This window comes from Megascapheus bottae, chromosome 21, assembly GCF_031878675.1.
Source record: "Megascapheus bottae isolate mThoBot1 chromosome 21, mThoBot2.hap1, whole genome shotgun sequence".
NCBI lineage: Eukaryota > Metazoa > Chordata > Mammalia > Rodentia > Geomyidae > Megascapheus > Megascapheus bottae.
In genome coordinates, this window is record NC_143529.1 from 8,009,979 (window position 1) to 8,035,311 (window position 25,333).

Here is a 25,333-nt window from a genome sequence, read left to right on the forward strand (position 1 = left end):
TTCAGCTCAAGGCTACTACCCTACCCTTGAGCCAAGCCTCTCTTTCTGTTTTCTCTAGAGGCTTATTGGAGATAAGAGTCAGGTCCTTTTGTGCCTGGGCTGGCTTTGAACCTTGATCCTCAGATCTCGGCCTCCTGAGTAGCTAGGATTACAGGCGTGAGCCACCACGTCCACATCTGGCTTTGCTGGTTTTTTTTAAACAGTCCTGGGCTTGAGCTCAGGGCCTGAGCACTGTCTTTGGACTTTCTCAAGGCTAGAGCTCTACCACTTGAGCCTCAGCACCACTTCTGGCTAGGCAAGCACTCTACCACTAGGCCAAACTCCCAGTCCCTGAAGGTTATTTTTGAGATACAATCTAGCTGACTTGTGGTTGAGCTGGCCTTGAGCCACAGCCCTTTAAATCTCAGTCTCCAGAGAAGATTTACAGATACGCTAAAACTACTTTTTGGGGGAAACGAAGATGCCTTTCTACTTCCAGAAAAGTAATTTCTTTAGTAAGGCTACTAGAATAATATCACAAGAAGTATGACCCTGGCTTTTTTGCTTGAGGCTAGTGTTCTACCACTTAGGCCGCAGCCCCAATTCTAGCTTCAAATCCAGATCTGAGTCACAACAGCCTTCTGAGTGTGATCAGAGGAATGAGCTGCTAGCTCCTGGCTCCTATAAATTTCTTGGAACTAGTCTCTAAAAAGACTTAATTTAGGTGCTGCTAACTATGTGCTTTCCCTTAATTGTAACTTCATTGTTTAGAACAGTGTCTAGTTTTTTTGTTTTAATTTGCCAGTCCTGGTGCATGAATTCAGGGCCTGAGCACTGTCCTTGGGCTTTCTCAAGGCTCAAGCTCTACCACTTGAGCTACAGCACCACTTCTGGCTTTTTCCTGTGTATGTGGTACCGAGAAATTGAACCCCGGTCTTCATGCATGCTAGGCAAGCATTCTACCACTAGGCCAAACTCCCAGCCCAACAGTGTCTAGTTTTAAATTAACATGACCTGTTCAAGGTGTGGCTAAAATAGTAGACTGGCAGCCAATAAGCAAAAGCAAGCATCAAATACCAAGTTCAATTCCCAGTCCTTAACAAACAAACAAAAAAATCCCCCACATTTCAGCCAAAGTATTTAAAGTATTGAAAAATACTAACCAGGTGCTGATGGCCCATGCCTGCCTGTAATCCTAGCTATGCAGGAGGCTGAAATCTGAGGTTATCAATTCAAAGCCAGCCCAGGCAGGAAAGGCCAAAAACTCCTTTGTCTCCAATTCACCAGAAAACCAGAAGTGGTGCTGTGCTCAAAGTGGTCCCACCCAGGCCCTAAGTTTAAGCCCCTTCCCCCTCCAGCACACACAAAAAAATCATTAGGTTTTATAAGAGGATAGAGAGAAAAAGGAATGATTCCTTTCTATGTGAATGTGTATGTGCTTTTTAATTTTTTTTTCTTATGCTGGTGCTGGCAGTTGATCTGAGGGCCTTTTACCTATAGCTCTTGATCACTGAATGACAGCCCAACATTCATCCTTTAACAGAGAAACAGCCATAGATAGAGCTGGGAATGTGGTTTAGTGGTAAAGTGCTTGACTTCTATGTGAAGCCCTGGCTTTGATTCCTCAGTACCACCTAAACAGAAAAGACAGGATTTGGAGTTGTAGTTCAAATGGTAAAGCTCTAACCTTGAGAATGCCCAAGGACAGTGCTCAGGCTCTGAGTTCAAGCCCTAGGACTGGCAAAAAGAAAAAAAGTCTTGACAGGCTTTCCTGTCCTAACTGGTTTTGAACTTTTAGCAAAGCTTCCTGAGTAGCTAGCATTTCAGTTGTGAGCCACTGACACCCTGCTTCTGGTATATGGGAACTGGAGCAGCAAGACAGAGAAGCCACACTTTTTGAGGTGGAATGGGGAGTCCTTATTAGAAGTCTGGGACTGCAAGTGGACTAAGTATCCCTAAGAACCTGCAGTGGGGAATGGAGTTAGCACTGAGACTTATAAAGGCAAAAACCACATGAAGGCAGATGCTGCAAGGTATGGAGATTAGCAAAGCATGTTTACAGAAGCAAAACAAGCCAGTTATGAGTTAACCGGGGAGCAGTCAGGGTTTGTAAGAGTTAACTAGTGGGGACAATCAGGAGTAGATTATCGGAATCCAACAATCTTAGGAATCGGGTAAAGGATAGGGATTTCCTGGAGTCTTAACAATCCTATGACATAGCTGCCATTCTCAAAATGACCTATGTCCCATCTAAGTTCTCAGAACTGAGTGAAACGTCCCTGTTACTTATTAAGGCATTAAGATGGCGGTGAGGACAAAATGGCTTGTTTACAATGAGTATCCATATTTCACTTCTAATCTCTTGTTAAGATTTTCTTCTTCCTCCCAGATTAAGGTCAGTTATAAAACTTCCTTGTCTTAAAGTGATATGAGGTAGCTGAGCCTAAGTAAGGACACTGAGTCAGAGCCATGTCAGCACCTGCCTGGGGGCTTCTCAGCCATCCTAGTGCCTCTGGCTGGGGGTGCTAAGGGCTTCTCAGCTATCCTGGTACCTCTGGCTGGAGGAAGAAAGTCATAATTTGAAGGTTGGCAACAGTGAAAATGTGAAGGTTATGATGTAGAAACATTTCATCTATCTCTAAAGAACAAGGTTCTTTCTGTGGACAAGGCCAGGTTTGACATCATCATGAAAATAAATACATCACTTTTCAAGGAGAATGAAATGGTATTTTGATTCTATAGTTCACGTCTGCTCATTTAGTTCTTCTCCCCCTCCCCCCTTCCTGTCTATCTTTTTCTCTAGATAGGCTGAACTGTGCCCCAGTCCCTGGACTAACACTCAGAGACAAAGGAATACTGAGATGAATGCCCTTAGTCTATGCCTATAATCCTATTATTTAGGAAGCTGAGATCAGAAGGGTCTTGGCAGTAAAGTTTTCAGTGATTCCATCTCTAAAATAACTAGCAATAAGTGGGCTGGGGGTGTAGTTGAAATGACAGAACACAAGCCCTGAGCAAGGAGCAAGCTGTAGGCTCTGAGTTCCAACAGTAACATACAAACATACATGCCCTCCTCTCTCCCCACCAAAGATCAGAATGAGTTCTTTAAGTAGGTATCCGCAATCTACACAAAAGGAAATTACTGAATAATCTGGGAAATTTATTCAGTTTTTTTTCCTGGTCCTGGGGTTTGAACTCTGTGCTTAAGGCTAAGGCTTGACCACTTGAGCCACAGCACCTGTCACTTTTGGCTTTTTTTTTGTCAGTCATGGGACTTGAATTCTGGGCCTGGACACTGTCCCTGAGCTCTTCAGCTCAAGGCTAGTGCTCTACCACTTTGAGTCACAGCACCACTTCTGGTTTTCTGTGGTTAATTGCAGATTAGAGTCTCACAGATTTTTGTGCCGGGGCTGGCTTTGAACTATGATCTCAGATCTCAGCCTCTTGAGTAGCTAGGATTACAGGTGTGAGCCACTAGTGCCCAGCCCTTCTGGCTTTTTTGAGCAGATTATTGGAGATAAAAGTCTCATGGGGACTTTTCTGCCTGGGCTGGCTTCAAACCACATTCCTCAGATCTCAGCCTCCTGAGTAGCTAAAATTACAGGCCCAGACTTTGTTGTTGTTGTTGTTTTTGGTCTATCCTGAAGCTTGAGCTCAGGGTCTGAATGCTGTCCCTGAGCTTTTCCAATCAAGGCTTTGAGTCAACATCACCTCCAGTTTTCTTGTGATCAACTGGAGATCAGTCTCATGGACATTCTTACCCAGGCTGGCTTTGAACTGGATCCTCAAATCTCAGCCTCCTGGCTATCATGGACTTTTTTTGGGCCAGTCATGGGGGCTTGAACTCTGAGCCTGGGCTTTTTTGCTTAAGGCTAGCTCTCTACCACTTTGAACCACAGAGCCACTTCTTTTTCCAGCCTTTTTATGCTTCTCAGTGCCTGCTACATAGTGAGACTTAATGAATATTTGATGAAAGGTTAAATTCTTTTAATATCTTGGAATTGGTGTTAAAAAATGAATTAAGACTCTCTCTCTCTCCCCCAGTCTTGGGGATTGAACTCAGGGCCTGGGCATTGTCCTTTGGATTTTTCAAGGTTAACACTCGGCTGCTTGAGCTACAGCACCACTTCCGTCTTTTTCTGTGTATGTGGTACCAAAGACTCCAATCCGGGTCTTCTTGCATGCTAGGCAAGCACTACCACTAGGCCAAACTCCCGGCCTTTCTTTCTTTCTTTCTTTCTTTCTTTCTTTCTTTCTTTCTTTCTTTCTTTCTTTCTTTCTTTCTTTCTTTCTTTCTTTCTTTCTTTCTTTCGTCAGTCCTGGGGCTTGGGCACTCACGGCCTGGGCACTGTCCTTGAGCTTTCACAAGGCTAGGGCTCTACCACTTGAGTTACAGCTCCACTCCTGGCTTTTTCTGTGTCCTGGGACTTATTTTTTATTTTATTTATTTTTGCCAATTCTGGGCTTGAGTTCAGGGCCTGAGCCCTGTTCTTGGCCTTTCTCAAGGCTAGAGCTCTACCACTTGAACCTCAGCACCACTTTGGCTTTTTTTTTTTCTAGGTATGTGGTACGGAGAAATCGAACCTGAGTCTTTATGCATGCTAGGCAAACATTCTACCACCTAGGTCAAACTCCTGGCCCTGATGTAATTAATTTTAACCTAGGAGTTGGCTTCAAGCATGCTAGGCAAGCACTCTACCCCTAGGCCACGCTCCGGGCCCGGGAGGTCCTTGGCTTTGTAGTCAGCGACAAAACTTCCATCTGATTTCAGACTGGGTTGCTGTCATGCAGATTCTGTAACATCTTCGCAGGCAGATTTGGGAGAGAACTGGACTTCTTTTAGGTACTTGCTGGCACATGGGTTTACAGAAACAGTCGCCATTGTGCAAACTGTCCTTGCAGTGTGTAACTAACGAGAGGCCAAGGACGAGCACCGGTGCGTGACGTAACCGTGCACAGTCGCAGCGCCCACCCACGGAGACAAGCTGCAATCCCCCGCTCCGGAAACGGCTCCGACCCCCGACCTCCTGCCCCGCCCATTCGACGGGCCGCGGCTCTCGCCGGCTGTTCCATTCTTCATAATTCCCCCCGCCGGGCCGGCCCTACCCTGGCTCCTCCCTATTTTCCCGACCTGCCCCGCGCGGGCTGCGGCTGTTCCCCAGGTGCCGCCCCTCCCCGGAATCGGGACTCAGCGCGCCGCTGCGCCCCGCCCCTCGCGCAAGCAGCCGTCCCTTACATCCGGGTACCGACACCAGGCGTCCGGACTCAGGCACTATGGTCATGGCGGAGGGGACGGCAGTGCTGAGGCGGAATAGGCCGGGCACGAAGGCACAGGTACCATCTTGGCACCTTTTCTGCCAGGGAACTGTCGGTGCCGAGACACTCCGCGCCTGCAGGCCTGCGATCGACGAGGGGAGACCAGGCCCGCGCGGAAGGCGGGCGGGCGGGCGGACGGGAACGTTGGTGCCCGGCCTGCTCTTCCGGAGCCACAGCCCCTTCTTGTGGGCTCGGCCGGCGGCGGCCGCCCTCGAGGCCTGCAAAGCGCGGACCGGGGCGGGGAGGGCATGGGGGGCGGCGCGCGCGGGGCGGCGCGGCGGTGCCCACCGAGCCCCAGGGCCCCGCGGCTCGTCGGCTCGTTCCACCTGACTGGCGCGGGCGGGTCGCGCGCGGCGGGCCAGGTGGAGACCCCGGGGTTTCCCGAGGGCCGGGGCCTCGGAGAAGGGGTCGGGGGGAGTCAGCACGGCCCTCCTCCTCCCCGCTGGTGCCCGCTCGCTCGGTGACGTACCTGCCTGTCCGCTCCCAGCCAGCTTGTCTAGCCGGATGCGAGAGGCGGTGGCTTCTCGCTTCTCCTGTTGTTTGCCCGCCGAGCGTCACTCCCTTCGGCTCCCCTGCAGCTGTGCTCAGGTTGAGCCAGTTCGCATTCGCCAGGTCGCGACTTGCCATTCCTGGCGAAGCCTCCTGTTAATAGGTGTGAAGACTAGACGAGGGACGAGCTGATGATGCTCTCTTATCACCCGTCACCAAGGTAGTATTCGCAAACTCCTGGATGCTTCCTGTTAGTGGACAGTCACGTTGACATTCAAAGTTGACCTGCTTGATCTGCCAGCCGAATTGGCTTGTCGTGGATAGTGTAAAATCCGGACAAGTTTTAAAGGAGAGTGGTCAGTGAAAAAAGAAGACATGAGCTAAAAGCATGAGAACAGACTTTTCATTTTCCTTACAGAACTGTGGGAAGACTTTCAAAGAGAATGTGTAGATTTAGACGGGAAACAACCCTACAGAATTGCCTAAGGTTACATAGGGTCCTGAGTTTTAACTCACTGGTGACCTTTTCAAGAGATTTCTTCTACTGAATTGTAGAATTGTCTCTTGGAAATCTTATAATAGAGGCACTTCAATTTTCAGTTACTTCTACAGGCACCTTTTGTCTTCATATGCCGGAAATTTGTATGTTATGTGGATTTTTTTAAATCTACTCCTTCCAAAATTTTAATTCCTTCTAAATGTTCTTTCATTAGATAACTACTTCTTGTTTTATGGCAACATTGTTTCTGATTATTTTCTTAAGTGATCATCTTTGTATTTTTTTCCATATATATACATCTATGAAAAACATACATGAAAAACATACATTAACACATAGGTATGTTTGGTCCTGGGAATTGAGCTTCTTGCATGACAGACATGCACTGTGTCACTGAGCCAGCAGTTCTTAATTTTGAAAATTTGTCTTAACTATTATGGCATGTCTGTTTGCTGTGGTACAAGTAAGTTACCTGAGAAAATAACTTTTGCACTGTTGTACATTATGGTACAGACTGAAAGAAAAAGACTTCAGGAGATGGCAGCCTTATTTCTTGTTAATCACATGCATTTCCTCCAGTGAGACAGACCCACTCCAAAATGGTATAGTTAGAGCTATAATAGAGAGGTGCAGTATCTTCCTGCCTAAGTTGGTTAGTCTGGAACACAGACACATAGTTGGTTTTCAGTTAATGTTGACTGGATTAAGTGAGAATAGTAAGATGGATTTTTTTTTTGTTTCTTTAAAATATATTCAGTTCATGAGGCAAAACATTTCATTTCTGAATAATACCCTGTATATTTGCTCTTTAGTGGTACTAGAATTTGAACTCAGGGACTTCCATTTGCAGGGCTCTACCACTTGAGCCATGTTCCTAGCTTTTTGTGCTTTAGTTTTTCAAATGGGGTCTTGCATTTTCCCAGGCCCAACTGTACCTCTATCTTCCTATTTATGCCTAGCTGTGAACCACTCTACCACAAAGCCATATTCCCAGCCCTCTCATGGACTTTTTTTTTTTTTTTTTTTTTTGCCAGTCCTGAGGCTTGAACTCAGGGCTTGAGCATCGTCCTTGGGCTTTCTCAAGGATAGAGCTCTACCACTTGAGCCACAGCATCACTTCCAGCTTTTTCTATTTATGTGGTACAAAGGAATGGAACCTGGGTCTCTGTGCATGCTAGGCAAGCACTTTACCACTAGGCCAAACTCTCAGGCCTCTCAAGGATTTTTGTATCCTATTTTTTCAGTTTCTTTTGGTGTGTGTGTATGTATGTATGTGTATGTGCACAGATGAGTTTATGCTGGTTCTGAGGACTGAACTTTGGGCTTTAGTTAAGTTTTGAACTCTGAGCATTTTCTTCCCTCAGGGCTAGCACTGTACCACTTTAGCCACAGCTCCACTTCTGGCTTTTCAGTGGTTAATTGGAGGTAAGAGTCTCTTGGACTTTACTGATAGGACTAGCTTCAAGCAGTGATCTTTGGAGCTCAGTCTCCTGAGTAGCTAGGATTATACACACATACCACTGGCACCTGGCCCAATTTATTTATTTATAGCAAAAGAATAGTCAAAAGTAGTTACTCAGGAGGCTGAGATCTAAGGATCCCAATTCATAGCCAGCCTGGGCAGAAAAGTCCCCCATTAACCACTCAAAAACTGGAAATGGTGCTGTGGCTCAAATGTAGAGCACTAACCTTGAGCACAAAGAGGCTCAGGGATAGTGCCCTAGCCCCACAACTGACCCCCCGCCCCCCAACAACAACAGCAAAACATGAAAAAGGTACTGTTTAAAAAACTTAAAAAGTTAAACCCATCACCCTTAAAACTAAGAAGTTGATGCTGAAGGAAGGATGTGACTGAAGCAGTAGAGTGCCTATCCAACAAGTGCATGGATGTTAGTCCAAATCTCACTACCAACGAGAAAGATAGGAAACTAAGATGTCAGTGACATAGTTGAATTGTATTTCTCTAGGTTTTCCTATCTTCTTAATCCCACTCACCCCAAAATGTGATTATTGTTTTTCTTTTTTTTTTTTTTTTACCATATGAGCATTATATCCATAAGTATGAGTTTAAACGTTTTTGAAGATTAATCTGTGTGATGGAAATGGAGCTGTGGCTCAAGTGGTAGAACATTAGCCTTGAGCAAAAGGTTCAGGGATAGTGCTGGAACCCTGAGGTCCAAGTCTCAGGACTGTCATCAGAGGGGGGGAGGGGAGAGAGAGAGGAAAGAGTTCTGTGAATATTAAAAAAAAAAAAGATATAGCCTGTGTTGATTGATAAAGATTTATAGGTAACTTGATTTACTCCTATTCCCTCATGCCCAGACATTATTAGGGAATAAAATATATGTTGGGAATTGTGCAGCCTATTAAGAATACTTAGGGAAATGTTGCTGAAAAATCAAATGGAAAGGTTGTTGTTTGTCACGTAGGGAAATATCTATGAATTCTATTGCCTGTAAAAGATTCAAAAGTAAGGTATGCCACAAAAATATACCTTAAAGTTGGGTGTGGTGGCTCACACCTGTAATCCTAGCCACTCAGGAGGCTGAGATCTGAGGATCGAGGTTAAGAGCCGGCCGGGGCACTAAAGTCCGAGAGACTCTTATCTCCAGTTAACCACCAGAAAACCAGAAATGGCTCTGTGACTCAAAGGGTAGGGTGGTAGCCTTGAGCTGAAGAGTTCAGGGACAGTGCCCAGGCCCAGAGTTCAAGTCCCACGACCGAACAACAACAAAAATACACACACACACACACACACCCTGTAAGTAATTATTAGGATAACTCCCCTCAGTTCCTCGTTGCTGGTGACTGAACCCAGGTCCTTGTTCATGCCTAGCATTCTACTACTAGGGGAACCCCAGTAATTCCCAGCTCTAAATAACCATTGCTTATCCCTTCCCTTCCACTTCCGTTCCCAACCCTGTGTAACCCTGCCCTATTCCTCCCTCACCCCTTACCCCCTTTTTTTTTACTGGTGCTGGTCCTAGAGCTTGAACACAGTCCAGATACTGTCCCTGAGCTTTTGTATTTAAGGCTGGAAATCTATCACGTGAACCACAGCTCCTCTTCTAGCTTTTTGGTTAAAAGGAAGAGTTACAATGGCTTTCTTATGGGCTAGCTTCAAACTTCAATCCTCAGATCTGAACTTACACCGATCCTCAGATCTGAACTTCCTCAAAAGCTATGATTACAGGCACAAGCTACTAGCATCTGGTTAATATATCTTTAAACATGTCTGTCTGGTTATTGGAATAGTGATTTATAACACCTGCCTAGCACTTAAATGAAGCTATAAATTAGCTACTAATGCTAGCTGTTTAGGTTAAAAAAAAAATGACTTAGGATTTTGGTGTCTGGAGATTTTTTTTTCCCCCAGTCCTAGCCTGAACACTGTCTTTGGACTTTCTCAAGGCTAGGGCTCTACCACTTCAGCCACAGCACCACTTCCAGCTTCTGTGTATGTGGTACAGAGGAATTGAACCCCAGTGTTTTTGTGCATGCTAGGTAAGCACTCTACCAGTAGGCCAAACTCCTGTGTCCTCCCTCCCTTTTTTTAAACCAGTCGTGGGGCTTGAACTCAAGGCCTGCAACCTTGAACTTTCTCAAGGTTAGCACTGTACCCTTGAGCCACAATACCACTTCAGGCTTTTCCTGTGTATGTGGTACCAAGGAATTGAACCCATGGCTTTGTGCATGCTCAGGCAAGCACTCTACCACTAGGCCATACTCCTGAAGAGTTTTAGTTGTTTTGTTTTTTTCTTTTTTGGATAGTGTGCCAGTGATTGAACTCAGGATTTCATTTTTTTGCTTATGGTTGGCCCTCTGCCTTTTTTTTTTTGCGCCAGTCCTGGGGCTTGCACTCAGGGTCTGAGCACTGTCCCATGGGCTTTTTTTTTCTCAGTGTTAGTGTTCTGCCATTTGAACCACAGCACCACTTCCAGCTTTTTTCTATGTATGTGATACCGAGAAATTGAACCTGGGTCTTCATGCATGCTATGCAAACACTCTACCACTGGGCACTATCCCTGAGGTCTTCAGCTCAAGGCTAACACTCTTATCACTTGAGCCACTGCTGCACTCCAGCTTTTTCTGTGATTAATTGGAGATAAGTCTCATGGACTTTTCTGCCTGAGAAAGCTTTGAACTAAGATCCTTTGATTGCAGCTTCTAGGATAGCTAGGATTATAGGTGAGAGCCATTTGCAATTCTGGCTGTCTACCTCTTGAGCCATATCTCTAGCCTGGCTTTGTTTCTGTTTCTTTTCAGATGAAATCTCAAAGATTTTTTTTCTGTCCAGGCTGGCTTCAAATCTTACATCACTGATCCTCAGATCACTACCTCCTGAATAGCTAGGGTTGTAGGTGACACTGGTGCTTGGCTTGAAGATTTTTGTTTCAGTGCAGCTTTTTTGGAGGTGTTTTGCCATCACAAGTGAAAAAGTGATAGGCATCTTCCTAGTTAACTGATACATGAAAGTGAATGGGAACCACATTTGAGGGATTTGTGGTTGGAAAAATAGTGGGGGCTGGCCTAACATGCATGAAGACCCAGGTTCAATTCCTCAGTACCACATACATAGAAAAAAGCCAGAAGTGGTGCTGTGGCTCTAGTGGTAGAGCTCTAGCTTTGAGAACCCCAAGGACAGTGCTCAGGCCCTGATTTCAAGCACCAGGACTGGCAAAATAATAATAATAGTAGGGCTAGGAGTATGGCCTAGTGGTAAGAGTGCTTGCCTAGCATGCACAAAGATCTGGGTTCGATTCCTTGGAACCCATACATAGAAAAAGCCAGAAGTGATGCTGTGGCTCAAGTGGTAGAGCTCTAGCCTTGAGAAAGCCCAGTGACAGTGCTCAGGCCTTAAGTTCAAACCCTAGGACTGGCAAAACAAAAACCAAAAAAACTTTAGTAGTATTCATTTAAGACTATTGACTAAGGGGCCGGGAGTTTGGCCTAGTGGTAGAGTGCTTGCCTAGCATGCACGAAGACCTGGGTTCGATTCCTTGGTACCCCACATACATAGCAAAAAGCCGGAAGTGGTGCTGAAGCTCAAGTGGTAGAGTGCTAGCCTTGAGAAAGTCCAAGGACAGTGCTCAAGCCCTGAGCTCAAGCCCAGGACTGGCAAAAAAAAAAAGAAAGAAAGAAAGAAAAAAAAAGACTATTGACTAAAATTCCTTTAACTTATTTCATTGGTAGTCATTGTAAAAGCATTTTCTTCCTAAGCCTGGTGCTGTGGCTCACACCTGGTTCAAAGTCAGCTCAGGCACTAGAGAACGTGAGACTTTTATTTCCAATTAATTACTCGAAAACAGGAAGTGGGGCTCTGGCTCCAGGAGTAGGGTGGTGTCCTTGAGCTGAAGAGCTCAGGGACAGCGCAAAAAAAAAAATAAAGTTTTTTCTTCTCTTCTAATGTGAACTTTGTTTCTTTATTGAGACTTAATAGTAATAACATTAATGCATCATCTTTGTAGCTTTGTATGTGCTTTAATCATGGGCTTACTTTTATAGGATTTCTATAATTGGCCTGATGAATCATTTGATGAAATGGATAGTACGCTTGCTGTTCAGCAGGTAATAAAATTTTTTTTTTTTAATCCATTAATCTAAACTTTGGTATAGTTAAATATTGGTAGGAGTGCAAGTGTGACTGGAGTGATTAGAGCACCAGCCTTGAATGAAAAAGGTAAATGGGAGCTTTGATGCCTTGAGTCAGGTTCCAGTATTGGTACTAAAAACAACAAAAACGCAGGTGCTACTGGCTCCTGAATCATCCTCACTCAGCCTCCTGAGTACTAGGATTTCAGGTATCTGCCACCATGCCCAGTTTGTTTGTCATTTAAAAAACAACAACAATCACTTTTGTCAGGATAGTCTACCATATAAACAGTCATTTAAAATATGTAAATCATCAATTCTCTTCTGAGGTTTAAAACTGTATAAAGTGTATAACTTCTCATTCATTAGCAATCATTTTTCTACTCTGCCTTTCTTCTCTATAAGATTAGGTAATTTACTAGTCTTTTTCTATCTGTAGATTTACATATTCTTAGACACTTCATATAAGCACAGTCATATAATTGGCCACAGTTACGTTTACATGGTCTGTATTTTATGTCTGTTCCTATGAACGTTTTTGGTTTTTTGTTTTTTTTATCAATTCTGGGTCTTGAACTCAAGGCCTGAGCATTGTCCTTGGGCTTTCTCAAGGCTAGAGCTCTACTACTTGAGCCACAGCACCAGTTCTGGCTTTTTCTGTGTTTGCGTAGTACGGAGGAATCATGCATGCTAGGCAGGTGCTCTACCACGAGGCCAACTCCCAGCCCTCATATGAAAGTTTTGAACTGCAGTTTTGATCCCAGTGCTAATTTTGCCAGATACGCAACAATGCTGTTGAATGCAGATATATAAGGGTTACAGCTTTTCTTCTTACCTACTGTTGAGTCTAAATTTGGTTTTCTTTTAGTATTAGATAATCCAAAATTTGAATCATAGAAGCAGTTACAAAAAGTTACATATATTTAGTGTGAAATTTACCATATAATACTGTAACCATAAGAACTGCTTTGTTCATAGTATATTCAACAGAACATAAGGGCAGATTGCTCTAATATTGACAAAATTCTTGAACCACCTGAAGGCCAAGATGAAGGTGTATGGAAGTATGAACACTTAAGGTAAGTCTTTATGATATGTCATAGTAACACAAGGAAAAATATGCTTTACTAATGGTAATTACCAACCATAAGCAAAACTTTGTATTACTCAAGATGAAAGGCCAGATTCTAAAGCCTTTTTTTTTTTGGTCAGTCATGGGTCTTGAATTCTGGGCCTGGGCCCTTTCCCTGAGCTCTTCAGCTCAAGGCTACCACCCTACCCTATCCCTTACGCCACAGTGCTCCTTCTGGTTTTCTGGTGGTTAATTGGAAATAAGAGTCTCATAGACTTTAGACTTTAGTGCCCTGGCTGGCTTTGAACAGCTGTCCTCAGATCTCAGCCTCCTGAGTACCTAGGATTACAGGTGTGAGCCACCCCACCCAGCTAAATTCTAAAACTTTTGTGTCTCTTTTTTTTTTTTTGTCAGTTGTGAACTCAGGACCTGGGCATTATCCCTGAGCTTTTTTGCTCAAGGCTAACAGTCTCCTACTTTAAGCTACAGCTCTACTACTAGTTTTTCAGATCAGTTGGAGATTAGAGTCTCAGGGGACTTTTATCCCTGAGCAGGCTTCAAACTGAGATCCTCAGATTTCAGTCTCCTGAGTAGCTAGGATTATAAGTATGAGGCACTAGTGCCCAGCTTTTGTGTCTTTTTCAAATTTATTTTTTACTACTAGGGATTGAACCAGGTCTTTGAACACAGTAGGTAAACACTGTATCACTTGAGCTATGTTCCCAGTTTTGTTTCTGAAATGGGATCTTCCTTACTTTCCTCAGGCTCACCTCAAACTCAGGATCCTCCTGCCTTCACCTCTGAAGTAGCTGAATTTTGCGTCTTAGATTTGTTTTTACTAGCTGTTTCCACATCAAGTTATACTGCAAAGTCAGTTGTCAGAAAAGAATAGATTTGGGCCTTGCTAAATTTTTACATATTTTTTTTCCCCAGTCCTGGGGCTTGAACCTGGGGCACTGTCCTTAAGCTTTATAAAGGCTAGTGCTCTACCACTTGAGCCATAGCACCACTTCTGGCTTTTTCTGAGTATGTGGTATCGAGGAATCAAACCCACGGCTTGCTAGGCAAGCACTCTACCACTAGTCCACACTCCTGGTCGTTACATACTTTTCTTATCTCTTGTGTACATGTATACATGTGTGTGCTCATACTGGGACTTGAACTCTGGGTCTCATAACATCACTTGGCTTTTTAACTTATGGCTGACACTGTACCATTGCTCTAACTCCCAACACTTTTCTTGTGTATGTGCTAGTACTGGAACTTGAACTTGGGCCTTGGTGCTGACCTTTTGCTTTGCTTTTTTGCTCAAGGTTGGTGGTCTGCCATTTGAGCCACAGCTCAAATCGTGTGTGTGTGTGTGTGTGTGTGTGTGTGTGTGTGTGTGTGTCCGTGTGTCCGTCCGTGTGTCCTAGGCTTGAACTCGGCCTGGATGGTATCCCTGAGCTTTTTTGCTCAAGGCTAGTGCTGTACTACTTGAACCACAGCTCCACTTCTGGCTTTTGAGGTAGTTAATTGGATATAAGAGTCCCACAGGTCTTCCTGTTGTGACTGGCTTTGAACCACAATCCTCAGATCTCAGCTTCCTAAGTAACTAGGATTATAGGCATGAGTCACTGTGCCCACTCCCTTCTGGCTTTCTGGTATTTAGTTGGGGATTAGAGTCTCAAGGTTTGTGTTCCTGGGCTAGCTTCAAATCTCAGCTTTCTAAGTAACTAGGATTATAGATGTGAACTACTGTACCTGACTTAGTCATGTCTTTCAATCATGACTGTTATTTCCATTTCAAGTAACTTTATTTCTTTTTTTTTTTTTTTTGCCAGTCCTGGGCTTGAGCTCAGGGCCTGAGCACTGTCCTTGGACTTTCTCAAGGCTAGAGCTCTACCACTTGAGCCTCAGCACCACTTCCGGCTTTTTTCTATGTATGTGGTACCGAGGAATCGAACCCAGGTCTTCATGCATGCTAGGCAAGCACTTTAACCACTAGGCCAAACTCCCGGCCCCGTAACTTTATTTCTTATCTGAGGATTGAGGTTCCAAGTCAGCCCAAGCTGATTAGTCTGTGAGACTTTTTTTTCCTGGTTGTGGGATTTGAACTCTGGGCTTGGGGTGCTTGCTGTCTCTAAGCTCTTCAGCTTAAGGCTATTACCCTACCCCTTGAGCCACAGCGCCACTTCCAGTTTTCTGAAGTTAATTGGAGATAAGAGTTTGGCCTAGTTCTAACAGTGCTTGCTTAGCATGCATGAAACCCGGGTTCGATTCCTCGGTAGCACATATATAGAAAAAAAGCTGGAAATGGTGCTATGGCTCTAGTGGTACTGCTCTAGCCTTGAGAAAGCCCAAGGACAATGTTCAGGCCTTGAGTTCATGGCCTAGGACTGGGGGGAAAAAAAAAGAGTCTCATAGACTTTAGTGCCCGGGCTGGCTTTGAACCATGATCCTCAGATCTCAGCCCTGGATTTAATGCCTCAGTACCACATACTCAGAAAAAGTTGGAAGTGGCTCAAGTGGCAGAGCACTAGCCTTGAACAAAAGTGTCCAAGGACAGTGCTCAGGCTCTGAGTTCAAGTCCCAGGCCTGGCAGTGGAACTGCCAGTTGGAAGTGGAGCTGTAGCTGAAGTGGCAAAGTCACTGATAAATGACTTTTGAACAGTTAGACATTTCTGATCTTCCTTTTGGTAATATAGATTAATTGTAATCAAAATAAACATTTTTGTGCTTTTAATTATATCTTATGAATAAGAAGAATGACGACATAAATAGATGGGGTTAACTTTGTTGTTATTATACTGGGTTTGAACTCAGGGTCTTACACTTAATAGGCAAGTGCTCTACAACTTGAGTCAAGCCCTCCAGCCCTTTTTGATTTTATTTATTTAGTAGACTACTAGATGGGTTTTTAGAGGACCCACATTCAATATTTGGACAACTATATTTAAAAAAATGTCTTAGCCAGGCACTAGAGTCTCATGTTTATAATCCTAGCTACTCAAGAGTCTGAAACCTGAGGACCATAGTTCAAAGCCAGCTCAGTAAGATAAATCCAAGAAACTTAGCTCTAATTAGCCAGCAAAAAGCTAGAAATAGAGGGATGACCTAAATGGTAGTGCCAACTGTAAGTGAAAAAGCTAAGCAAGAAAGAACACAAGGGCCAGGCGTGGGTAGCTCATGCCTGTAATCCTAGCTTCTCAGACGCTGAGGATCAAGGTTGAAAGCCAGCCCGGCACAAAAGGACCTGATTCTCTTTATCTCCAGTTAACCTCTAGGAAATGGGAAATGGGGCTTGGCTCAAGGGTAGGGCGGTAGCCTAGAGCTGAAGAGCTCAGGGACAATGCCCAGGCCCAGGGGTAGGTTGGTAGTCTTGAACTGAAGAGCTCAGGGACAGCGCCCAGACCAAGTTCAAGCCCCATGACCCACCTAAAAAAAAAAAAAAGAAAAAAAATAGAGCACAAGGCTGCCAATGGTTTACACCTATAGTCTTAGCTACTCAGGAGGCTAAAAACTGAGAATCACAGTTCAGAGCCAGCCCAGACTCTCTGACCTCCAGTTAACCCTTAGAAAATCAGAAATGTCTCTGTGACTCAAAATGGTTGAGTACTAGCTTTGAACAAAAAGCACCATCTTAGGGCCGAGAGTTTGGCCTAGTGGTAAAGTGCTTGCCTAGCATGCACAAAGACCCAGGTTCAATTCCTTGGTACCACATACTTAGAAAAAAGCCAAAAGTGGTGCTGAGGCCCTGAGCTCAAGCTTGAGACTGACAAAAAAAAAAAGAAAAAGAAAAAAAGCACCATCTTACAGACAGTGTCTAGACCCTGAGTTCAAGTCCTGCAACTGACCAAAAAAAAAAAAAGTGCAAGGTTCTGAATTCAAGCTCAGTTCTAGTACACAAGAAGTAAATCTAGGCTTCAAACCTTGAATTTTAGATCTCAGCCTTCTAAATAGTTACAATTACTGGCCTGAGCCCTCAGGGCCCAGGGAGAATTCTTTCTACAGTTAATGTTTTTAACTTACCTTAAATATCTTAAACTTAATACATTAAACATAAAATATTAACTGTAGAAACAAACTATGGGTGGTATATCTGTTGTTTCAGGAAGATTAATTGAACCTCTGAATTTGCATCTAGCTGGGCAATAATAGTAAAACCCCATTGTAAGTAAGGAAACAAATAAATGAAGTGTAATTTTTTATTTATATATTTGTATTTCCAGGCAGTTCTGCCTTGAACTAAATGGACTTGCTGTCAAACTTCAGGTAATACTTTGCTAAATTATAACTGAAAATTCTGATTTTTTAAAAATAATTTTATGACCATGGAAAGGCTTTACATGGAAATGTTTTTAGTTTTTATGACAAACTTTGTAGTTATTACATATTAAGAAATTAATTATTTTAACAGAGTGAATGCCATCCAGATACTTGTACTCAAATGACAGCAACTGAACAATGGATATTTCTTTGTGCAGCTCATAAAACTCCAAAAGAGGTAAGGATTTATGAAATCTATTTTGTGTAATAGAATAAGTAATTAAACTAAATCTCAAGATACTGATAGACAGCTTTTTTTTTTTTTTTTTTTAAACCAGTCCTGGAGTTTGAACTCAGGGGAGCACTCTACCACTAGACCATGTGCCTAGCCCCTAGCTTTTAGATGTTTTAATTTAATTCACTGTTCAGTTTTGCTTTCTTTTCTTCAAATTCAGGATGTCATGGTGCTTGGTAGGTGCTCTGTTAATTGAGCAATGTCTCTGGCCCTATTTTGATATCTTTTTTGTGTGTGTCAGTTGTAGGGCTTAGACTCTGTGCCTAGGTGCTGTCCCTGAGCTCTTCAACTCAAAGCTTCTGTCCTACCCCTTGAGCCACAGTGCTACTTTCAGTTTTCTTGGGGCTAATTAGAGATAAGAGTGTTTAGTTCCCAGGCTGCTTTGAACAGTGATCCTCAGATCTCAGCCTCCTGAGTGGCTAGGATTAGAGGTGTGAGCCACCAGGCCATGCTCTATTTTGATATCTTAAGTAATACTCATGTTGCTTTTCTTATTGAGTTTGTTGGGCCGAGGGTTGTCCCTTAGCTTTTTTTGCTTAAGGCTAATGCTCTAGCATTTGAGACACAGCTCCATTTGAAGCTTTTTTGCTGGTTATTTAGAAATATTAGAAATGGGAATTTCTTGAGTTTTTCCTCCATGCTGGTTTCAAACGGACATTCTCAGGTCTCAGCCCTTTTTTTTCTTTTTTCTTTTTTTTTTTGCCAGTCCTGGGCTTGAGCTCAGGGCCTGAGCACTGCCCCTGGGCTTTCTCATGGCTAACGCTCTACCCCTTGAGCCACAGCACCACTTCTGGCTTTTTCTGTGTATGTGGTACTGAGGAATCGAACCCGGGTCTTAGTGTATGCTAGGTACACTAACACTAGGCCATGCTCTGGGCGGTCAGGTCTCAGCCTTTTAAGTGGTGAGGATTACAGGTATGAGCCGCCAGTTCCAAGCTGACACTTTTTCTTTTTCTTTTCCTTTTCTTCCTCTTCCTCCTCCTCTTCTTCCTCTTCTTCCTCTTTCTCTTCTTCCTTTTTCTTCTTCTTTGGTTTGGCCTGTCCTGGGGTTTTAAATTCAGGTTTTGCATGCTATCCCTGATTTTTTTTTTTTTTTTTTTTGCTGAAGGTTAGTGTACTACCACTTAGCCACAGCTTCACTTCCAGCTTTTTTGGTAATTAATTGAAAATAAAAGTCTCAAGGATTTTCTTGCCTGGGCTAGCTTTGACTTGGAATCTTAGATCTAAGCCTCCTGAATAGCTACCATTACTGGAATGCCCTGCCACCGCCTGGCTAACATTTTTTTTCTTCTTTGCATTACTGTGGTTTGAATTTGAAGTTTACACAAGCTCTGTCTCACTTAAGCCACACTTCTAGGTCTGCTCTGACACTTATTTTAAGCTGTTTACTAGTCATTAATTTGCATTTTTAAATAACAGCTTCAGTCTCAGCACCTGAAAAATATTTTAATTACTGAGTAAGGCTAAAGTCATTTTTCCTTCTAGTTGACTCCCTGAGAAATTTCTAATCATCCCCCCATGATTAATTGGAGGTAAGAGTCTCCAGGACTTTAGTCCCTGGGCTGGCTTTGAACCTCGATCCTCAGATTTCAATTTCCTGAGTAGCTACAATTATAAGCATGAGCCACCATGTCTGGCCAATTCTGGCTTTTTCTGTGCCCAGGGCTTCATGCATATTAGATAAGCACTCTATCACTAAGCCACACTCCTGGCCCCTCACTTCCTTTTTTCTTTTTGGCCAGTCCTGGGGTTTAAACTCAGGTCCTGAGCACTGTCCTTGGGTTTTCTCAAGGCTAGTGCTCTACCACTTGAGCCATAGTACCACTACCACTTTTTCTATGTATGTGATACTTAAGAATCAAACCCAGACCTTTGTGCATGCTACTCAGTCCACTAGGTCACATTCCCAGCCCCTCACTTCCAATTTTCTAGTGGTCAGCTGAACATGAGTCTCACAGACTTTCCTGCCTAGGCTAGCTTTGAACTGTGATCCTCAGAGCTCAGCCTCCTGAGTAGGTAGGATTACAGGCTTGAGCCACCAGCACCTGGCTCTAACTCCATGAGTTAAGCCATTGATTATTCAAAGCCTCACTTTCCTAGATTATACTGGTAGAGGGTTGGATTAGATAATTGGGTTGTTGGGACTGGATGTGTAGCTCAGTGATAGAGTGTGCCTGCCTAGATAATTGTGTTCTTCCTGCTTCTAAGTATTGTTTTCCTCTAGGCTCAATGTAGAATGACACTGGGAAACTAGATGGTGTTATTCTAATGTATGATCTTATAGTTTATATGAATATAACATTACATTTACAGTCATTCCGGAATTATAAGGTACTTTTTATTAAGGTCCTGTCTTTGCAGTGAGATACCTATATAATAATTATAGCCTATCTAAAATGTGGAGTTTGGTTGATGGATTTTTATTTATTTTTTTCTTCTCTAGTGTCCTGCTATAGATTATACTAGACACACACTTGATGGTGCTGCCTGTCTTCTGAATAGTAATAAATATTTTCCCAGCAGGTAAATGAAACTTACGAACATGATGTTAAATTCTTTGAGCTTCATTTAGAACTAATATTAGGGGGCTGGGAGTTTGGCCTAGCATGCATGAAGACCTGGGTTAGATTCCTTGGAACCCCATACATAGGAAAAAAGCCAGAAGTGGTGGCTCGAGTTTTTAGATCTCTATCCTTGAAGAACAAGCCCAAGGACAGTGCTCAGGCCTTGAGTTCAAGCCCCAGGACTGGAAGGAAAAAAAAAAGAACTAACATTAGTTGGGTTGGTTGGTTGTTTTTTTGCCTGTCCTGGAGCTTGAGCTCAGCACTTGGGCTCTGTCCCTGAACCTCTCTGTGCTCTAGGCCCACTTCCAGCTTTTTCTGAGTAGTTTATTGGAGATAAGCGTCTAAAAGGATTTTCCTGCTGTGGCTGGCTTCAATTGTGATCCTCAGGTCTCAGCCTCCAGAGTAGGTAGAATTATACGTACAAAACTTTGGTGCCCAGCTTTTTTTTTTTTTTTTTTTAAAGCCGTGCTCTAATTGGCTTGTTTAAATCACACAAATTTTGAAATTAGGGTTGTGGCAAGACTTGGGTTCCAAAGTTCATAGATCAAAGTTCAGTCAAAGCTAATTGCTGATACTGTATGTTATTTCCCATTGTTCTCCCTCTCTAGCTTTAGAGTTAAGATACTGAGTGGCTTGCTCACTGGAATCTTTGATAGATAGCCTTAGCCTCCTCTCAAACAGCATGTCCAAAGAACAGACTTCCCTAGGTTGGACTGGTTGCTTTTGGAGGAGTCCTGTTCTGTTCTTCCCTAATGATTTAGGAAGAACTTGTGCATGTATTACCGCTGAGGTTTATGAGTATACTGTAGCATTTGTTAACAAGTAAATGGATTTGGGGATTTCTTTTCTTTTCTTTTTTTTTTTTTTTAATTTCTGGGCCTGGAACTTAGTCCTGGGTGCTGCCCTGAGCTCATTTTGCTAAAGGTTAGCACTGTAGAACTACAGCACCACCTTGGCTTTTTCTGTGGTTAATTGGAGATAAGGGTTTCTTGGACTTCCCTGCCTGGGCTAGCTTCGATCTATGATCCTCAGATCTCAGCCTCCTGAGTTAGCTAGGATTACAGGTGTGAGCCCCTGGTGCCCAGCCAAGGATTTGGTGATTTTTTTTTTTTTTTTTTTTGCCAGTCTTGGGCTTGAGCTCAGGGCCTGAGCACTGTCCTTGGACTTTCTCAAGGCTAGAGCTCTACCACTTGAGCCTCAGCACCATTTCCAGCTTTTTTCTATGTATGTGGTACCAAGGAATCGAACCTGGGTCTTTGTGCATGCTAGGCAAGCACTTTAACCACTAGGCCAAACTCCTGGCCCCTTTTTTTTAAAGTTTTTTAGTGGTACTGGGGTTGAACTCAGATTTGTAAGGCAAGTAGTCAACTTAAACCATACCTCAGGCTAGATTTGGAGTGTTTTTTTTTCCCTTCCCCTTATATGACTTGACTCCAAAAACTGCTAAAATAAAATATATTAAAAAAAGCAAGCTGGGAATGATGGCTTACACTAGGCTACATGGGATGTGGAGATTGGGAAGATTGTGACTTGAGGCCAGCCTGAGCAAAATGTTATCCAGACTCGATCTAAAAAATAAGTGATCCCAGATATTTGGGAGGCATAAGTAGGAGGATTAGTGTGAGACCAACGTGGGACAAAAGCATAAGACCTCATCTAAAGAATAACTAAAACAAAAAAGGCCTGTGCTGTGGGCTAAGTGATAGAGCTTGTGCTTTGCAAGCTTAAGGCCCTGATTTCAAACCCTATACTACTAAAAAGGAAAACGTACCAGGAGTTTGGCCTAGTGGTAGAGTGCTTGCCTAGCATGCACAACGACCCGGGTTCAATTCCTTGGTACCACATACATAGAAAAAAGTCGGAAGTAGTGCTGTGGCTCAAGTGGTAGAGCTCTAGCCTTGAGAAAGTCCAAGGACAGTGCTCAGGCCCTGAGCTCAAGCCCAGGACTGGCAAAAAAAAAAAAAAGCAACAGCTTTATTTTTCCTCATTATACTATATTTCCTTATTTTACACACTTAAAAATACCAGAAAGCCAGGTGCCAAGGGCTCACTCTTGTAATCTAGCTACTCAAGAGGCTGCTAGTCCAGACAGGAATGAAGTGAAGTGTTGCTGTGGCTCAAGGGAGCACAGAGACGCTCAAGGACAGAGCCCAGACCCTGAGTTCAGGTCCTGGAACTGGCAAAAATTAATTAATGCTTTTTGTTATTATGTGTCTCATGCTGCTGCTAGGCTTTTCCCCATCATAGTTGAGGCTCTACTACTTGAGACACATCAGCTTTCTGCTAGCTTATTAAGATGAGAATCTCATGGATTTCTTTCTTTCAGGCTGGTCTTAAACCTGGATGATCATCTAGATCTCAGCCTCATGAGTAGCTCACATTATAAAATATGAACCACCTGCTCATGCTGCATATTTTGATTTCTCAAAACAAAAGAGAAATAAAAATGAAAAAAAATTTTTTTTGGTCAGTCCTGGGGCTTGAACTCAGTGCTGGCTTTTTCTGTTTATGTGATACTGAGGAATCTAACCCAGAGCTCCACACATGCTAGGCAAGCATTCTACTACTAAGCCACATTCCCAGCCCTTTTTTTTTCCCCCTGGGTAATGTATAGAGGGGTTGCATTTACATTCATCAGGTAATGAGTGTATTACTTCCCAAACATTGATACCCCTTCTCATGTTTTTTTTTTTTTGCTAGTCCTGGGCTTGAGCTCAGGGCCTGAGCCCTGTCCTTGGACTTTCTCAAGGCTAGAACTCTACCACTTGAGACTCAGCACCACTTCCGGCTTTTTTCTATGTATGTGGTACTGAGGAATCAAACCTGGGTCTTCGTGCATGCTAGGCAAGCACTTTAACCACTAGGCCAAACTCCTGGCCCTCCCCTTCTCATGTTTTTGTCTCCCTTTTCCTTCCCTTGCCCTCCCAGCCCTAAATTTTATAGGACAAAACAGTGGTTCCTTTTAGTGGTGTTACAAAGTATGAAGTAAGGTATGTTTTAACATGCTTTGAGTAGCTGAGGACTCTAGGCCTGTTCTTGGCACTGTGGTCTTCAGATTGGCCTTTTGTGATCTTCAGATTTGCTTATTTGTCAGTTTCCACATTCGTGAATTGAGAGGATTGAATTATAGTTTGATCAACATTTTATCTAGCTCTTTCATATCTGCTATTTCTACTTCTAGGGTTAGCATAAAAGAATCATCTGTAGCAAAACTAGGATCAGTATGTCGTAGGATTTATAGAATATTTTCACATGCTTATTTTCATCACCGGCAGATATTCGATGAATATGAAGTAAGTATATTTTACTAATTATTCTAATGCATTCTTTTTTAATTAGGGTTTTATATAAGCACATATTAGTTATACAAGGGAAGTTTCATTGTGACATTTCCATCTATATGATGCAATCAATCACTTTAATCTCATATCATCTATTACTTGCTTTTATTTTCCTTCCTCCCTAAAAAAAAAATTTCAGTAGATATGAATGTCTTATTTCCACACATTCATACAAAGCACATTAATCATAATTATCCTCATTTATATTGTTTGCCATCTCCTAATGCATTCTTTTCACAATGACAATAATATATGCTAATGCTATTTTTACCTTTTCATTTTGGATAATAGAATGATTTTTTTTTCCTTTTTACAGAATGAAACATTTCTATGTCATCGATTTACTAAATTTGTGATGAAGTATAATTTGATGTCCAAGGATAATCTGATTGTACCAATTTTAGAAGAGGAAGTTCAGAATTCAGTTTCTGGGGAAAGTGAAGCATGAAAGGAATCATAGAAAAAAAGTACTGATCACATAATTAACATTAATTATGTACTGTATATATATGTATCATTTTAGACACATCAATCATGTATCCATATTATAGCTTCTTTGTCTAGTATAGAATTTTGTATGCTATGTGTTGCCTTTTAAAATGGGAAAAACTTTTTAAGTTATTCATGAGCTGTATATTCACTGGTGTGGCACTCATGGTTTTTAAATAAGATTAGTATTATCTGTTTATAATGCCTATTAATAAATGAATTTACAGTTTGGTAAAATTGCTGCTAAACAATCATTGGATCACAATCCTCATCAAATAAACCTATCTGTAAAAGAGATAAATGAGCTTGAGGTTTCACATAGCCATTTACTAAGGAGATAGCAATATTTTTCTTTGGTTTTATCCCTGAGTTTTGAGATTTTAGAAAATTCTGTAGTATATAATTACATCTTAACTCTTAACTTTTCCAAAATGAGATGAAAGGTTTAATACTTTGTTTGTAGTTTTTGATATGCCTATATGGTTATATGAATACAAATGCAAAGGAAGCATTTGTAATATTGAAATAATCCTGCTGTGCTACACAAAGTATATTCCATGCCAGTGTACTTAGAAAGATTGATCTTTTTTGCAGCAGTTGATTAAGTACAGATGTTGAAGATAAAGCAGGCATGTAAGTTCCATTGAAGCCTGCCCTTGTCATTTCCCTTAGTTTTCTCCCTATACTATTTAGCCAAGAAGTTTGTTCACCAGGCATTGGTGGCTTATACCTATTTATATTTGTATTAATTGCTTACAAATTATATGATATACTAGCAATTATATTACACTACAGAAAAACTATGTGGGTATGGGCTCTTGCTTTATTTGGGGAAATTGTTCTAACTACATAGAAATAATCCTCAATATAGTTTGAATCTTCTTGTTAGTCATATTAATCTTTTTATCTAACAATAGGCAGCATTAAGTAGAGGGGAAAAACACTGTAGTATTTATTTTTTGTCCTCTCCCCAAAAGTTTGTTTGAAATATATGCACATATGAGGTCATTTGTAGTAATTCACAGTCCCAGTGTTGTTGAAAAGTAGTCACACATTTGTGTACTTTGTCATAATTCAGTATCATCATCATCAGAATTCAAGTGCATATTTATACTATAATCTATTGGGTGACATTTTTCATAAAGCACTGGAAGTTTTATGGTTGTAATGAGGCACTAATTTAGAGTAAAAAAGTTATACATGTAGTGCAGAAAATATTTAAAGCTATCTCGACCAAATTTAACAAACACGGGAACTTCTTTTTCATTTAAAAGTTACTTTGAAAAGAAAATGAAAATTCGTTAATCTTGTTTTGCAAGTTTGAGAAGATAATTTATTCTGTATTATGAGACAAGTATGTAAAGAAAAATGGGGGAAGTAGTTACATACTGAGAGTGTGTATGTAGAGTTTATGCCATTTCCAGCCTGCCCATTATTTTGGCTTTGAAT

The 25,333-nt window shown here is 42.3% G+C and overlaps 1 protein-coding gene across 1 annotated transcript; it reads left to right on the forward strand.

The window, feature by feature from the left end:
* Positions 1–5,203: 5,203 nt before the first annotated feature.
* On the forward strand, positions 5,204–24,184 carry Mob4 (MOB family member 4, phocein). The gene is made up of 8 exons (XM_090354545.1): positions 5,204–5,313; positions 11,789–11,851; positions 12,854–12,954; positions 17,159–17,201; positions 17,347–17,433; positions 19,934–20,013; positions 23,236–23,347; positions 23,712–24,184. Exons 1-8 carry the CDS (start codon positions 5,254–5,256, stop codon positions 23,841–23,843), a joined length of 678 nt encoding a protein of 225 aa, XP_090210671.1. The 5' UTR covers positions 5,204–5,253; the 3' UTR covers positions 23,844–24,184.
* Positions 24,185–25,333: the final 1,149 nt, after the last annotated feature.